The 18,327-nt window shown below is 42.4% G+C and overlaps 1 protein-coding gene across 1 annotated transcript; it reads right to left on the reverse strand.

The window, feature by feature from the left end:
• Positions 1–11,435: 11,435 nt before the first annotated feature.
• LOC109968311 (protein L-Myc-1b-like) lies at positions 11,436–15,498 on the reverse strand. The gene is made up of 3 exons (XM_020614482.1): positions 15,042–15,498; positions 13,929–14,548; positions 11,436–12,841 (listed from the first exon to the last, which is right to left on the reverse strand). Exons 2-3 carry the CDS (start codon positions 14,470–14,472, stop codon positions 12,204–12,206), a joined length of 1,182 nt encoding a protein of 393 aa, XP_020470138.1. The 5' UTR covers positions 14,473–14,548; positions 15,042–15,498; the 3' UTR covers positions 11,436–12,203.
• Between the last annotated feature and the right edge of the window lie 2,829 nt (positions 15,499–18,327).

Raw genomic sequence — 18,327 nt, forward strand, 5'->3', positions numbered from 1 at the left:
GATGCAGAAACAAATTCAATCTGCTCCTTCAATCTCCAGCATCACTGGTATTATACTCCTTCAGCTGCTCTGCTTTTAGTGTGTTGCTCTCTCACACAGTCTACTGACGTCACTGCCTTTTTAATCCTTTCAGTGTCTACGTCCCTGGAGCAGCAGAGCATGTGATGTAATGTATGTGACAACTGGTTGTTGGATCCCAAAGGACAGAACACATGGATGTGTCAATTCTCCTAATAGAGAGATGGAGTTTGACATCTTTGGATGAATCATTTAATGTGAAGATGACTATTATTATTATTATTGTTTTCTATACTGCTAATACAGTTAATGTACATTTTAGCTCATGTGCTCTTCCTTTGTATATTCCTGCTCAGCAACGTGGGAAATGAAGTCCATGTTGGGTCATTTGCTTCCCCTGTGCATCTATGATCATTTATTCTTGCCTCTTACTCATTTAAACCCCTGCAAGATCTTTCCATGGACTGAATTATGAAGAAGCAGTCCCAGTTGCCAGGCAACAGCCAGGAAGTCAGACTGTCTGGGACACCCACATATAAAATCTGTTTGGCTATGGAGGCACCAGACTGCATTAGACCGAGAAACAGACAGGTGATGCAGGGAAGAAAGATGAAAGTGCCTGTTATGCTTTGAAGAGCATAAACGCATTATAAATTATATGAGCTGTGTTTTTATCACAACAAACAGACAATTGGCCACCTGCAGATGGTTTCTACCAACAGAAATATAAAGATAAAGTTTAGTTCATTTTATCTCATATTTCACTATATGAGACTGCCTCCAGACAGTCATATTCACAATTTATGAAATTACAAAACAAGAGGGGTCAGTTAAACCTGTCTATGCAATACTTCTAGAAGTAGCACACTTTAAAAAGACTGCACAAAAGTGCCAACTGTGATTGTGCTCATCTAACTGACAAGATAATGTCAGTGGTTGTGACCACACACTCTCCTTCAGCCTGTCCAGAAACCAAATGTATTGATGCAGCCAGATGCAACTGAGGACAGTTGAAACACTATGTCTTTTATTGTCTAAAATCTTCTGAATTGGAAATACCTGCACTTTGTTTTTTATTTTTTTATTTTGTTGGATATGTTAGACATAATTAAAATTTATGTTAAATTGCAGACTTGATCGTGTGTCCCAGCAGTAACGTGGAGGCCTGTGGAGATTTTTTTAACACTTAATTTAATTTTGCAAAACACTTCCAAGTTGATTTGTTCATTATTTGTGGTCTTACAGGAGTGTGCTGTTATTCAAACCAGCCATTACGTGCATTGCACCCTGACAGCCACTAGAGTGTAGTAAAGAACAAGCAACCCTCTCACTGCCTCATTCATTTCTGGGGCATTGTAGACAAAGAGGATGAGAAAGAGAAACTATTCTTGTTTGAGGGAGGAAGCTGCTCTGAAAACCTCAGTATTCTGTGACAGTCCTGTCTACAGGAACTTTCAGTTCAGCTGTGACTTGAAACCTCCATATATTTAAAAAATCTTTTTTAGATATATATCGATAGAATAAAGTTTGTCATCACATAGAAATTTGTCTAAAAATAAGCATGCAGAATGGCAAAAACAGGAAGTACTCAGCATTAATAGCATTAATTTAAACTGTTCTGTGGAGGGAAGTAAAGCCCCATTTTGCTGTATCTGTGGAATATCAATGATACATTTACCATTGATGTGGTGGTAAAGTCTTTAGTCCACACTTCTTTGTGTTCTAGTGTGGAGCTCTGAGGGGGTTAACAGGACATGGAGACAGTTGGGTCGCACCCACTGAGCTAATCTGAATAACGCCGGCATTTGGCGCGAGGCTCAGGAGAGTCAGCCTTTCTTCCTACAGGCTGTGACACCACCGTCCTTCCCTCCTTGTGCACCCTGGAATATAACGAGAAATGCTCTAAAAAAGCATTAAATACGGAGAGAAAGAGGGGACTACACTGGCTGGACCCCAGGAGGGTTTGCATAGCTCTGTACCTGCATTTGCTCTGGATGTGTGTCAGATACAAAGTGTAGCTTGGGAAAGCGACAGACAGAATGAAAGCAGAAAGAAAAATCAACGCCCCCCTGTTTTGGCGCAACACAGAGAAAGAGATAATGCTCTTTCAGTGGTAGGCTGTGGGTGGAGACAAAAGCAGGCATGAGTGGAGCAGGCCAAAACAAAGAAGGTAACAGCCTGGCTACCCCCTATCCCTTATCAACCCTTCCATCCCCCTATGCACAGCCTGAAGCCTTGAGGCAAGGCAGATGACTATTATAACCTTAATCAGTTCTTCAAAGGAGCCACTCAGGCATTTTTGCCGCCAGCAGATTCATTGCTCTTACTAGGGTTCTACTTGGTTGTGGCTTCCCTCTTTTTCCATGCATGAAACATCCCGCCACACACACACACACACACTTAGTTTAAGAAGTTATTAAGAAAACATAGCCAGCATAGCTTTCTGTTTTGGAATAATAAGTTTGTTTTATACAATGTGCTCTAGACATGTTATGTTATGGCATATTGTTGTTTGTTAACCATGTGACCAGATGTGTTTTTTGTTTTTGAGAGGTTCGGACGGTCAGGCTCTGAGCACACAGTTTTTCTGACCGAGTTATAAGCAAGTAATTTGTCAAGTCCTTTGTAACTTTGGACAAGGAACCAGGAAACGTTTTATTTGTATGTTTATTTTTATTTAGTAAACCCTTTGTAAAAACCAAGAACTGGACTGTGGAACTTGTTCATGTCATGTCATACTTACTGCATAAGACCTGCACCGTAAAGCAGCACTAAAGGCTAAGGAGTACCGCTACAGTCATGTACTGTTATCAAACAGAAGTAGTGGCCTTTCTTCCTTTTGTTGCTGAGAGCTGGTGATTGTCCATAACCAAGGTAAAGGACCCATAGTCATAATAGACTATCCTCAGCATCCACACTGCACTCAAGCAATATAATTAGATTTGTTGTTATTGGCTTCCACATGTGCAACAGTCTAGATTCCCCCAACCCATCTGCTGGATTTGTAGAGTGAGTGAGTTAAGTGGGAGGCAGCTGACTGAGCACTAGCATCATTTCGTCAGAGAGCAAAAAGAGCAGAGCAGCACTTCCTCTGACTTCCTGCCTCCAATGGGTTCAACTCAAAAACAGGAAGTCTGTGCTTACTGTGTGTTTCCTTATAAAAGCATCTCTCTCTCTGTTTCACACACATAGACCCACAGAGGAAAGCAGGGCACTGATTATTACTTAAGCTCAACAGTGGTGGTCACTCAGGCCCTGACAACAACAGCAATCACACTCAGACACAAGGCTGGAAAAGAGGAATTGTAACCATGTTGAACAAACAGAGGCTTCTATAAACAATTTAACATCTGATAAGACACAATCTGATAACACACTGCACTAATGTGTATGTGTGTGAGTGGGGGTGGGAGATGCATTTTAGCATTTAAATGTATGTTGATGCAAATAAACTCTCCATACACTCTCACATGGCAGTAATTGGTCAATAAATTGGCTTTTGATAGGTGTGTGTGTGTGTGTGTGTGTGTGTGTGGTGGGGGTTGCTGATTAGTGAAGGCCTGACTGAGGGAGAGACAAAGTAGTAGAAATCTAGAGGGGGTTATTGTGGTGGTGGGGCAAACAATTGTGAGCTCTGCAGGGGGGTTAATGGGGATAGGGGGAGGGGTAAAGCCCCTCTCTGTGTAGCTTTGGGATGGGGCAAAATGAGGTGGGGGTTGGTGGCACTCAGTGGGGTTAAATTCAAAAGTTGCAGCAAGTGTCCCAACTTCAACTGAAGCAACCTTACACCGCAGAGCCAAACAATGGAACATCTGCTGGCTGACAAAGCTGGCAGTTCACTTGTTAGAGCAGCAGTGGCTCTGATATAAACTACTGCTCTGTGGAGAGGATCCCCACAGCTGGAAACTGGTTCTAACATATTTCTGAAATCATAGACACTTGGCATCTGCTTAATTTTGAATAAACTGCATCCCTTTATTTTGAAAGCATGAACAGTGTGTGTGTGTGTGTGCTTTGAAATTAGGGGAAAGTTGATTCTATTTGAAATCACTTTGAGGAAAAGCCCAGTTATATGTCAAGTAGTGCATTTACTAGTATGGACTTTCCACGTTTTGTTCATCCATCCATCTATACTGCTTTTCCAAACAAGGGTTGCCAGGGGGGGCTGGAACCAATCCCAACTAGGCGAGAAAGGTGGGGTACAACCTGGACAGGTTGCCATTATATGACAGGGCTGACATGTAGACATGTAGAGACAGACAACCACACACACCAACACTGTCTTTGCACTGTGGGAGGAAGCCAGAGAACCAGGAGAGAACCCACACAGGCACAGGGAGAACATGTAAATGCCACACAGAAAGGCCCCGGGTCGGCTCGAACCCAAAACTTTCTTGCTGTGAGGTAACAGAGCTAACCACTGGTTCACCATGCCACCTTCCAAGTTTTGTGTGAGTGCATATACACATCACATCCTGGTTTCAGAAACTTAAATATGCTAGCTGATGTTGTCCAATATTAATAGATGCTGTGGCATATAAACCTCTTATCCAGCATTTGGCAGTGCAGCAAACAGAAAATAATATTTATATGCCATGTGTATAAATAACCATACAGTGGTTTTTATTCAGCAGAATGGCCTTCATTTTTGCCCATGTAGTGGTGTCTATGAAACTGTTGGATGTGCATTCTAGGATAGGTTTGGTTTGGTGTACCATCAATAAGTTATAGGCCTAGGCTGGCCATGATGTTCTGAGCTCCTCACCTCTCTTCCCCTCCCCTCTCCATTTTATTTTTATATTCCACCATTAACCCACTAACCTCGTGTCTCCTCTCTCCTATATTGTGTCCTCTCTCTCTCCCTGTACCTTTCAGCAGGTATGCCTGGATCCAGAGCTCTACGTTTCTGATGAGTAGTCACCAACCACATCAACCTGCCCAGTGTTTCTTTGTTGTGTCCAGATACTGTTCTTTCTTTTGTCTCTCCTCTATCCACTCACCCCAACCAGTCAAGCCAGAAGGCCACCCACCAGCCTGTCTGTTGGAGATTTCTTGTTTTAAAGGGAATTCCTCACTACTGTCACCAAGTGCTTGCTCAAGGGGGATTTGTTGGGTTTTCCTTATAATACTGTAAGTGCCCTGAGATGATTGTTGCTGTGAACTGGTGCTATACAAATAAAACTGTATTGGACTGAATATATTAATCTTATGAAGTTACTATGACAAACATGTCAGCAAACCTTTTTTATCAAGACATGGAGTAACATTATTATTAATTTGAAGTTGTGTTTGTGTCTATTTGAAAATAAATCCAATATCTTGGATGTTGTTTTTGCCTCCTGAGGAAAATATCTGGCTCCTTAGTGTCTAAATGCTCCACTATATTCACCAGCTAATTGTTAACTCTATCAGCACTGTGATAATGAGCAGGTAGCATACTGTGGGTGTTTCGGGGCCTTTTTGCTCAAAATAGCTACAGCTGAAGCAATGCTGATAAAAGCAAAATGATCAAATCAAAGTTGCAGGCACATATCATAATGCACAGACAACACTGTACATGAGATGATGATAATGAAGCAGGAAATTAGAATGGGAGGAAAATATTTTTGAGTCAAGACATATTGAAACAAATACGCACAGAAAGGCCCCATGTAGACATGGGGTTTAAGGTTCAGGTGAGGTTAGGGTTAGGTTAAAGCTAGGGTCAGGGTTACGGTTAGGCAAATATTGGTTATGGATAAGACTACAGGAAATAAATGTAAGTCAATGTAAAGTCCCCACAAGGAATGAAAACACAGCGTGTGTGTTTGGGGGCTGGGGAGGGGGGTGGGTTGCCAGGGTGAGCAGCACGGCAGTTGTTACTGTTGAGGCCCCCTTTCCACCCCTCTCTCATCCTGCTTATCCATTAACCAACACCATGGTTACATCACTGCAACTAGAGCTCTCTGTCTCTCCTGTAGCCAGACACCCTATAAAAACGGACTCTCGTATTTGTTTCAATATGTCTTAACTGAAAAAATATTTGGTACAGTTTGTCTCCCATTCTAATTCCCTGCATCATTATCATCATCTCATGTACAGTGTTGTCTGTGCATTCATTTGTTTACCCATTAGCTGTTGGACCGTCCATTCTCAGCATGACTGTGTCCCAGGTCAGAGTTTAGCGCGAGCAACTGACAGCTCACATAGTGTGATGATATGAGGACCTTTTGATGGGTTCAGTATAATCAAAGCAATGTGGTGTGTCTGGACCCAGATGGCAGAGTTGTTTACACTAACAGGATTAGGATTAGCTTCAGATTAGACAGGCGAGTTGAAAGGTCTGCGTCACTGGCACGACACGGCTGCCTGGCCCCACGCTCAGATACCTCTGACTTTCAAGAGACAAGATGGCTGTGGGCCAAGGAGGGTCATGAAGCTGCTTGTTGAAAAGGGCAGCTACAAGACAGCTTGCTGCAGAACAGGTGCTGCACTGGAACCGATGACACCTACTGTGTTTGTGCGGTTTACCCACTATGTTGGGCTGGCTGAGGTTCAAAGCAAAACACTGGTTTGACACCAGTCAGACAGCGCCAGATGTATCCAGAGGAACATACACAGCCTGTTCTAATTAAATCATCACTGTTATCTAACACTGGCCTTAGGATGAGGAGGGCGAATGACACAGAGAGAGAGGGAGAAACTGAGATCAGAAGACTGACCTAGATCAACAAATGTTGTAGATACTGTAAGTACCTGAAGGGAGGACAGGAGCCAGCAGGCTGTTAATGTCAGGTAAGAAGGGATGAAGAAACAAGGTGACAGTAAACACAGAGAGGAGAACATGGAGTAAAATAAAGTTTACTTGTTTGCATGTCAGCATATTCAAGTGGTTTTTCTATGTTAGCCTCACAACCTCATTAGGATCAGATGGACAGTAGCCTCTGCAGCCCTGAATGGGTTCCAGTGATACAACAGGGCTGGAATGTGGACCAGTAGCCAGACTGATGGATAGTTTCTGCAAGCCTGTGTATGTGGTGTGTGTGTTCTTACGAGCAGATGTGTGTATCTGCGTCTTTTCCCGCATGTGCTTTCCCCATCTTCCTTGACCGTCAGCCGCTTGAAAATAGAATAAGGGGAAGGGTGTGTGGTGAGTGTTGAGTAAGACATGGATGACAGCAATTCCACTTCTTGTCTCTCTAGCTGTATGATTCCTTCCAAGCACCTGAAATCTGTCTGCACAACCTGAGCCAAGCCTCCCAAAGCACGGGGATTTAGTTCTAGTACAGCTCATTTTCACACAGATGATCAAAAGGTTACTCCAAGACAAGCCTGTTTCTCTTCGGCATATATTATATAACCTATTCAGGATGACATATCAGTGCAGTGCGTTTACAGTCCACTTCCCCCTCTGCTCCACAGTGCAACCATGCCATGTATACATGCCATAAAAACAAGGATAAACCCTTTTTTTTTTTTAAGTGCAGAGGTAGGAGGTTCATCACAGTGACAGCAAGGGGATGTGAACAGTTGTGAAAGCTTATCCTCCCACTTTCCAGAAGCACGGATGCACTTTGTGGTGTTTAAGGTAAGTTGCAGTTAACACAAACTGAAGATTTGCATGTATATATGAGATACTCACACCCTGGACACAACCTGTTTGGACTCCTCCCCCCTGGACGGCACTACAGGTTACTGTTTGCCAAAACAACCAGACATAAGGACCGTCTTGTTTATTTGTTTACTGGTTATGTTGTTTACACCTTATGGAAGAACATTGTACATGCACACTGAGAGCCACTGTACCAGAGTCAAATTCCTGGTGTGAGATTTCTGAGTCTGACCTCAGTGGTAGTTTATCAGCAAGACATGCCGGAGCGACAAGTATGACCGGTATTGTCTCCTGTCAGGGAGACTTGCCAAAAGTAAGATGTGCTCATCAGGTTTTATGTTCTTCTGCTAGTGTTTACAAGTCAAGCCATTGTTCTGAAGTGACGTATTGTATACCACAGGTAACAAACATACTGATTATACTAACACTTTGGGATGCAATGTGTATCTTTTTACACACCTATGTGAGATAAATTCCCACAGACTCCAGGAAACGTTCCTCTCTTATCTCACCCAGTTACACAGCTCTGATCTACTCTGTCAAACATGTTTTGAAGTAATTGTGCATTTAGCCAACTATTCAGTCACAGTATTTCCCAGGCAGCTCTGTGTGCTAATGCTCCATGCTTTAATAAGTCTTTTTTATAACAGGTAGCTGTTCTGTAAATACCATCACATATCACAGTGAAGAAGTGTGTGGACTGAAAAAGAAAAGGAAAGATTAGTGAAATTGCTTTTTATGTAAGTGAAACATGTGAGAGATGTCACTCTCCACCCAGCCAAATCACCAATTCTCCAAAGTCCCACCCTGACCACACACATCACACACTTCTGCGTGACCACCAGCAAAGCTAGCACATGCTGTCTATTACCCTGAGAACATTTAAACCTCTGTGACACAGCCATGTATGGGTCTCCATTTACCTACACTGGATATTTAATATGGAGGACAGTGAAAAGTTGCAGCTGTTTGGAACTTACCTACTTAAGGCTTACTTTATTGTGGAAAACAGATGTGAGACAATAATACATGTGTACTCTAAAAGGAGACAGCCACATTACAAATGTGTGTGGCAATGATCACACGTGCACTTCAGAAGCTGCCCCGTGTGGGTGTTGCATGATCTTCAGAGCAGAAAATCTGGTCTAGCAAGTTAACTGACAGAACAGAGCATCCCACAGGATGAAGAGATCTTCTTACCTCATTGTGTATTTTAGGAAAAACCCCAGCTTTTTAAAACAGTGTGTGCCATAACTGCTGAGTGTTTATTGTCAACATTAGCACAACTGCAGGGTATCATTCTAATTTTGGTGTTTGGTTTTTTTCACTCTTAATTACATTTGAACAATTACAGTGTGAGCTGAAGCAATTCTGCTACACTTTATAATTTCAAATCTCACTGGGTGAAATCAAATGTCTGTTGTCTTAGAAGTTAACTCAGTGGAGGAGGAGAAGAAACAAGAGGGGATTTTGTTTGTGAGGCTGAAAAAGACAGGAACCATGTCATTTTGAAGAGGCAGGATGCAGGTCAGCTAAAGGCAAGGAGAGACTGGCAAATGAAAGTGGATTTAGGGAATCAGCTCATAGCTCCTGAGGAGATAGTCAGCACTAACCTCAGACTAGACTTTGTGTTGTGGTCACAAGCACTGCAGACTTTGTATTTTGTCGAGCTTACAGTTCCCTGGGAGGATGCTGTAGATACAGCTTATGAAAGGAAGAAACTGAAATACCCAGAATTAGCCATGGAGGAGCATGGCTGGAACGTTAAAGTCCGCCCTGTGGAGGTTGGTTGTAGGGGATTTGATTTAGTGACAACATAACAATATGATTATTCGCCAAACACTAGCAACATTCTCATTTGGATTTCCAGAACCATAGTGTGAACTAAACACTGTACATTTTGCTGTGACACTGTTGCATTGTTTTTCCGACATTAACCAATTTCTGTAAAGCTACTTCTCCTGGATAAAGTCTTTGAAACTTGACCTCATTATTGTTAATTATTGATTTACTATTCTTGTGCCTCATCACTTCAAATGAATTTTGTGGTTAGACATTAACAAGAAATATATCAGACAGTTTGCTTGTATCTGGCCCAAGACCTGATATCTGATTTTTGCTTTCATTTCCTGATGTAGTGTATAGTACAAACAGCACAGCAGCTGCAGCTAATGTCAGTTTAAGGAGTCATCTTGCTTAGTCTTCATCACCATTTCACTTAGGTTCACCTCATATGATGGTTGGCTTGTTCTCACTGTACCGGGGGAATATGAGGACTACAAAGCATTGGGTTCTGCAGCAATATTACAGATGTTTCTTAATAAAATGTAGCAAAAGCAGTATTGTTGCAAAGAGCTTCTGTCATCTATTGTGTGTGATGGGGTCATTTATCAACCTCACCAGAGGCTCCTGAGACAAAATTCTGATTTTGTAAAGGAAATATTTAACTGTACCAGAAAATGGTGCCCTCAGGGCTGAAACTGGTGTCCAGAGACTGAACACAGAAGGAGAAACACCGACCAACCCCAGCCATAACAAAGGCCAGCGAGATGCAAGACGGTTGGAGTTCAGGGTGTGCCTGGCTCGTCTGTCAGGCTGTACTAGAACCAAACCGTTGCTTGGAGTTTATTAAACAAATGACTGGAGCTCAAACCTGAGTCACTCAGACATGCAGTGACTCGTCAGTGAGGTCACTGTTAGGGCAGCAGCTAAACAGAAAAAATGCTGTCCTGCTCATTTTGGAACTCACGTTGCCTGGTAGGGTCAAATGTTTGCCTTAAGGGATACTCTCACTGGAACATTTTTACTCCCTGAAGTCTAAAGCTTTCACGTACCAAAAGAATTGTTTTAATACTGAGTGAAATCTTCCTTTACTAGACTGTGTAGTCCTCTAATGACACAAGTTGGACAACAGCTGCATATAAACGTTGTAGCTGGCACACAACACCCACAAATGACATGGACCACAAAGCCAGTGAGTATACAACAAAGGGCAGTAAAATATCATGTCACATAACAAATACACCTGCATAAGTTTTTTGAATGGGCGTGTCCTACGTACTTTGTTTGATTTACATAACAAATACAAGCCTTTTAAATGGGGTCAAGAGGGTAGTGTGATCCAATCATTGACAGAGTTTCCATTATCCATTTACATGAAGCAGTGCTGCTTTCCAACTGTATACATGTTGTTCACATGACCTGCACAAACTCAGAACTAAAGATACCGATGGTGTGTTTGTGTGTGTTTAACCTACTTCAGAGCACATCAGGTGCCCAGCATGCAGCAGCCACTGCAGAGGGGAGGATCCACGACAGTATCACACACGCTCTCTTCAAGGGCACGTCTCAAGGACAAGCTCAATTTAACCTGCTGCAGAAAAGCAGCTCGTGCGTAACACATGCTTGTTTAAATGACAGATGCCGCAAAGTGGCAAAGAGCAGGGAAATAAAGCATTTGGCTAATTTTTAACGATCAACCCTCATTTACAGCTGATTTGTGTGTGATAGTATGTTGTGTTTTTGGAGAGGCACTACCACAGCAGTATGTGATGGATCCCAACCACACTTTCAGTAGTGCGAGGCAGGATAATGTGTGTCATTTGTTAGTTTCGTTTCAAACATTTCAATCACTTTGGTGCCAGTTTTCTTTAGGTTACCATGGAAGGTGAGGCTGTAATTTTGAGATGAGCATAAATCCATTTTGATACCAAGGTCAAGATGATCTGAGGTACTGGGTATTTTAGAGAATAAATGATGTGTTGAGTTAAAAAAAAACACAATGACTTCATGTTTTTATGAAAACATATAAAAGTTTTATGTTGTGGTTAGCATGCTTTAAAAATAAACCAAATTAGGAGAAGCCTCAATCACATTGAAGTCACAAAGTGACGGGTGAATATAAAGTACAGCAGTGCTACTTATTCATTTTTGTCAATTTTTCCTATTTTCTTATCAAAATAAAGGCCCCTCTGTGCCTGGTGGCACATCATACAAAGGGACAAAGCTCGGAGACAATTCTGATTTTGTCTCCTTCACCAGCAGCGATAAGCTATTATTTACAGAACAATTTGTACATTAAACAATCAGTCATACAAAACCAAACATAGCAGGAGCCAACTCATTCATTCATGCTTCTGTACACAGAAAGTCCTTCACACTCCATTATAAGTGTGCAATAATAAAATGAAGACAACTTTCACACACATCCTGAAGGCTACATACGTATGTTCAACATCACACTATAAAGCACCATCACAGCATACCAGGAAATAACTTGGTCATAGCTATAAAAATCAATTCATGTAACCCCCACGCCCCCTTCTGAACTAAAAATGACTGTGCAAAAAAAACAAAACCAAACACAGCACACTGACATCTAACTGCTCCTCCCCATAACAGGTTCACAGGCCAGTATAGTCAATTCATTGGAAACCCAGAACAACAGAAACAGTCTATGCTCCAAACTAAATTCACAGCTATTTACATGAGACCTGTTGTCAATATAAAACTGGTTGCTTCTCAAAAGTGACGAGTAACTTGAGACTTGAATGTGAATGAGGCAGTTTATTTCAAAAGCACACTTCTCTGTGTCTCAGGAGCGCTTCAGTTCAGATAATCTGCGGAGGAGCTGTTGCTGTCGGGATTTGAGGCGTCTCTTCTCTTGGAGCTGCTGTTTCTCCCTGCCGTGCAGCTCCATGAGGTACTCTGTTGCCTGGGTCAGGATGGCCACCTTAGGAGTCTTGGCTGACTCCAAGCCAGGGATCTGGTCCCGTAGGGCAAGAAAACGGGACCTTAGGTCATTCCTCCTCTTTCTTTCTAGGAAGTTATGGTTCCGCCTGCGGTCAGTGTCCTCTGCGTCTGAGTTCTGGGGTGTCTCCGAGGGGGAGGCCGGCTGGGATACGCAAGCCGAATAGCTTGACTGCCTAGTAAACACCGTGCAGGCACGTTTGCTCTGAGGCTCTTTCTCATACTCCTCCTCGCCTTCCTCTTCGCCTTCCTCCTCGCCTTCCTCCTCGCCTTCCTCCTCGCCTTCCTCCTCCTCCTCTTCACACTCTGGGTCACTGTCTGGAAAGCGGGCAGCATAGTTGTGTTGCTGCCGGTGGACAGACGTATGAAAGCGTTTGGGGCAAGGGTCTGCACGAACCGTGACGGTGACCGGTTTTCTGACACTCACCAGCCGCATCCGGCTTTGCTTGTTCTCCACAGTGACCACATCGATTTCCTCATCATCTGTGATTAACACAGGAAAACACCTCATCAATGCACATAGAAAAAAGTTTAATGGAAGATGTTAAAATACTTTACAAGCTTCACATGCCTGCTTAAGAACAGAGTAAAGCTTAATCAAGCTTTAACTAAAGGGCAATAAAGAAGTGCCCTTGCTTAACCAAGCATGCAAATCAGTGTTCCTCAGTCTTAGGACAGAGCAGGACCTGAGGTATGAACAGCAGTGGTCATCAGTGCCAAGGCCTGCAGGAATTCAAGCTTTTGCCATTGATTAACAAGCAGAACATAACAGCAATTTCAATGAGGAGACCTGCCCCCAGGGTGCATTCTCTAATTTGGGAAATGTGAACGAGTTGCTCTCATGGGCTGTAGCTGGTTGTGAAGTAGTAATAAATCATCAGAACTCGATCACCCCGCCCCTCTACTGCACCCTGTAATGCAGCAGTGGAAGATAGTGAAGGAGGAAATTCAAGTAAAAGTCATGGGGCGCGGTTTTTAAAAGACTGCATGTGTCAGAGCAAGCATGTGGCGCACTGGGAATGTCAGAGGAAAGAAGTCTAAATTCACCAAAGTCTCTCATCTTTTCAATAATTTGTAATTGAATTACAAAGTTCCATTGAATCTATCAAACATAATAAATAAAAACAAAAATCAACAACAGCTTATAGAAATAACCACTTTTGTCAAGGTATCATTAATGTGTAGTATGTAATATCTGTTTGTATTTAACTTTACTTTTGTCTGTTTCCCTTTAGTTTAATTAGTTTGTCTACATGTTTTATTTCCCTAGCTCAATGTCATTTGGGTATAAAAGTGGTATGCCCTTGTATTCAGTTTCATGAACTATTGTTCTGGATGTCTGCTGTTTGTTGTTACCTATGTTAGATTATCTCCTAATAAAAATGGGGAAGTGAGAGTAAATATCCAGCTGTAAAGTGACAACAGGCTCCTGCACTTCACAGCCCTGCTGCATCTCAGACCACAGTAATGCAACAGCAGCCCAGCTTTCCAAATTACGCATTGTTAGAGGGCATTAGAATCCAGAGGCATGGGCAGGGTGGGGCACTTCACAATATCACTGCTTCCTTACCAGAGGAATCAGAGCGAGACTCGGAGCCAGACGACGCCGGCTTCCTGCAGCTGCTTGCCGGGAAGGTGAGAACAGCCGTGGGGTCGACGCAGTCCGTCGCCAACACGGCGTGCGGGCCACCAGGTGAGACGCAGTGCGCTCTGCTTGGTCTCATGGAGATCTGGGCCACGGGAGAGACAGTGGTCTGCGCCACACCTGACACTCTGCCCTTCACCTTCTCTAGTTGCTTACTGGCAGAGAAACAACTCCACATACAGTCTTGGATGATGATGGAGCTGAGGTTGCCGAACAGTTCCTCTGTTTCAGGGATGAACTGACCCTCGAGGTCCTCGTCCTGGCCCAGGACTTTGGACAACCAGCTGCGTTTGTCTCCCGGTGAGATCTGCAGGGCAGCACCGCTCAGAGTCCGGGTGGGAGACATGGGAGGGGTGGGCAGCAGCTCGAACTTTTTCCATATATCTTCGCTCGGTGCGGTTGACTTGTAAAAATCCTCCTCAGTGTCGAAATCATCGAAAAAATAGGGCTGGTAACAGTCGAACTCCATATTTCCAGCTAATAGAATCTTCTATAGTGTTCGACGAAAGGTACGACTGTCGCCTCCGAAGAACGTCCTGCACAGCCTGGAGGGGAAACAGCACCGTGATTAGCCATGATCTGGTTCTAAAGTAGGCCTAGCAGATGTATGATCACATTTCAAGTATCCATCTAATGGCTTGTAGGGATATCAAATCGCCCTAACAGCCTGCTTTCTACACATGGGACCGCATTAATAATAGATTGCATCTTGCGGATGCGCGCTTTGTAGTGATGGACTCAAACTGTGCAGGCACAAAAGATTATTGCATAATTAGTTATATATAGGTGTCAAATATAACCCATAGCAAGTTCTAAATGGAAATGAGACATGTGAAAATGGCAGACTTAGTTTTGTAGAACTGTCCTGCGTACAACTAACACATCAGGCTGTATTTCCTGAAATGCAGGCAGCGCTTTGTTCCTGTGAGCGTTCATGTGAACCTAGAAGAGGAAAAGTGGGCTCCTACACAGTCCGAGTGGGACCAAAGCCTCACAGACAGCTTTCTGAAACTTTTACACTACAATAAAACTACTCACCGTATCTCTGCAAAATCTCAGAACCAAATTGTGAGCAGTGGAAATCCCTCAGCAGCCAAGGAGCAGTGACCGTGGTCCACGGAGATCATATGGAGAAACGCTGTCCGAGTTGCTCCTGGATACAAAGACGCGCTGTTTCGACCAAGTCGATGCTTCTGCTTTAGTATCGCTTAAAAACGGCGAAAAACACCGGGGCTCCAACAACAGGCACTAGGTCCGCCCCACAATGTGTAACAGAGAGACACAGTGCGTTTTTCGCGCCAGTGAGATATCCTGTTATAAGGCGATAAAAAAAGTGCAGGGAGGAGCCTGACAAATATCTGCAGCGGTAGATCCGGGTAAGCCCCTTCATTTGCATCAGAGGCAGGGGGAGGCGCACGGGAGGCGCACGGGAGGCGCACAGCCCCGCCCGTCTACTAAACTGTGGTCAATAACGGACACATCTTATCATCAATAACACATTACAGCAGTAGTAGAGAAGAGTTTTATACCAGAGGAATAAATCAGTCATTTATTTACGTGCTTATGTATCTAAGTAAAATGTTGTACTTACTTGAATAACTGCATTATTGTCTGTTTTACAATTCTGCTTCCCAACATTTGAAAGGGAATAAGGTCATTTATAGGCCACTACATTTACACTTGAAACATTAATGTAGCAGAAATTTGTAAATATAACCACTGGACATGGCCAAAAACTCTTCTTTCACATTGTATATAACGTCGTATATATATATTTATTAATAGATGTCTGTTTTGTTTCTCTATTTTAATGCCCATATTTATTTTTCTAGGTTACTTACAAGGCACATTATGAGCCACTGTACTGGATTCCAATTCCTTGTGTGTTCGACATACTTGGCAAATAAAGATGATTCTGATTGTGACTCAAATGTACTATATAGAGCTGAAACTGTTAATTGATTAATTAAATAGTTCATCAGCAGAATGAGTGCTTGTAATAATTTAAGTACATGTAGCTGAAAATACTTTGCTCTAAATTTGAATGCAGGACTTTCATTTGTATTTTTACATTGTTTTATTGCTGATTTTATTAAATGACATCTTCCACAGATCACACATGGCACATTATTGACATTTCATTATAACTGCATAATGTGACATAGTCTATTGCTCAGTGGCTACATTGCACTGGGAGACAACAGTGACTGCGTTTACATGTACTTAAGAAACCAGGTTATGGCAGAAATCATATAACATGTTACTCAAAAAACCCAGTATACATGAGCTTCTAGGTAACCTGACCCCGCCAACACACACACACTAGCCCACTGAAGGTGGAAAGATACTGTTCAGGTGTGCCTGATATTATTATGCAACTACAATCTCCCATCAACAAAGATTAACTTGATTGATCAAGCTTGTATTTTGGTTTCTTTAGCAATGTTTCACCAGCAAATCAAGACATTAGTCCTCTTTCATCACACACAGCATTAGTAAGGTCTCTTGATCACTCCAGTAATGCCGGCTTTTCATAGTTGCTTTCTCTGCGATGTTGCTGCTGCTCATCATGTTGATAATAGTCTGTTTATGCTGGTGACAACTTGTCTTTTTCTCAAGTCACATGTGCACAAGCAACCTTGTAGAAAGCTGATTAGAAACGTGGTTATGCATATACATGGTGGAGAATTCATCGTTATCTGGGAGAAATCTACCTGGGGAAATCAGGTTTCCCTAATCCCCTACCCCAGTTACAGAAACCAGGTTTCCCATTTACATGACAGTTAAGAAATCAACTTACTCGAGAAAGCTTAATGTAATCTGGTTACTTAAGTGCATGTAAATAGTCACAATGATACTCCTCTGAGTTAGAGCTGACATGTCTCAGTCTTGGCAGCAAATTTTAGGTTCATCCTAAACTCCTGTTAAAATTGGCAGACCTCAGAAGTCTAAAGATTTCAAAATGTCTCTTTTTTCCAACAGTTTAAGCAAAAGATGTGTTTCTGCTAATCCGTGTTGTTTTTGATCAAAGGTTAGTTATGTCTGACTTTAAAGAAGACACAGCAGCTGTGGAGCAGTTTCATGAAGTAGTTTTGGTGTAAATAAGCTTTGAGTTGTTGATTTGCACACAAATATACAAATTCATTGCAGAAAGTCCTTAATTTCCATAGTCATCAACATGATGAAGGCAAGGTATACAGAGACTGAAAGGTGTCTATTCCGACCTACAAAACATTTTCACAGTGAAGGGTGGAGTGCACAGTATTGATTGAATGTGAAAGACCAAGTGATTTTTCTCACTACAGAGCACAATGGGTACAAACAGCTGAGAGTGAGGTGTGAAAATGTCTGCAGCTCTTCTGTGAGCACTCTTCTCTACAATGAGTGGAAGCCTCTTCAGCAGCCACTAAGTTAATGTCCTAAACAACTGCCTATTATGATTTTAAATTCATGTTTACAGGTCAAAGCAGTAGCAGCTCTGCCAGAAAACAAAGACTGCCCCTGTAAAACCCATATGCACATAATCAGAATCAGAATAAGCTTTATTGGCCAGGTGTGTTGGACACACATGAGGAATTTGACTCTGGTACATTGGCTCTCCCTTTTCTACCAAACTCTACTAAGAAAATGAATTTCTGTAAGAACATCACAATCCTCTCAACTCTGACAGCCTGGTGGAAAGTAAACAAAACCACTAAATCATCACTTGCACCATGTAGATACACTCCAATTTGGTACAACCCTGATTTTCAACTGCATAATAACCCTATCTATTTCCCAACATGGCAACACAAAGGAATCACTCACTTACATCACCTATTTGAAAATAACCAGTTCATATCATTTAATACACTGATCCAGAAGTACAGAGTTCAGAGAGAACAGTTCCTCCAGTACAATCAGCTAAAATCCATAAGTAAGTCAAAGATTAGTGTAACCAATAACCCACTACAGCCTTCCAAATTAATTGAAGAGATGATGAAAATGACATCCTCCAAGAAAATAATATCCAAGCTATATAAACTCATCAAATACTGACTCAACAATAGCAATACCAAAACTGAAATGGGAAAATGATTTAACTCTCTCCCTCAACTCCGACTTCTGGACTTCTTTTCTGTGACCAGCAATGTAAACTTTCAACTTATACAAGACCATTTACAGGACCCATATTACACAAAGTAAAATGTTCAAAATGGGTTTCACTGACACAGACATCTGCTCACAATGCACTCTAGGTTGCACTGACAGTTACTTTCATGCTACTTGGACCTGCCAACCAGTTCATTCCCTCTGGATAGCAGTGACAGAGAAACTCTCCACC

Source organism: Monopterus albus, unplaced genomic scaffold (assembly GCF_001952655.1).
Source record: "Monopterus albus unplaced genomic scaffold, M_albus_1.0 scaffold147.1, whole genome shotgun sequence".
NCBI classification, from domain to species: domain Eukaryota; kingdom Metazoa; phylum Chordata; class Actinopteri; order Synbranchiformes; family Synbranchidae; genus Monopterus; species Monopterus albus.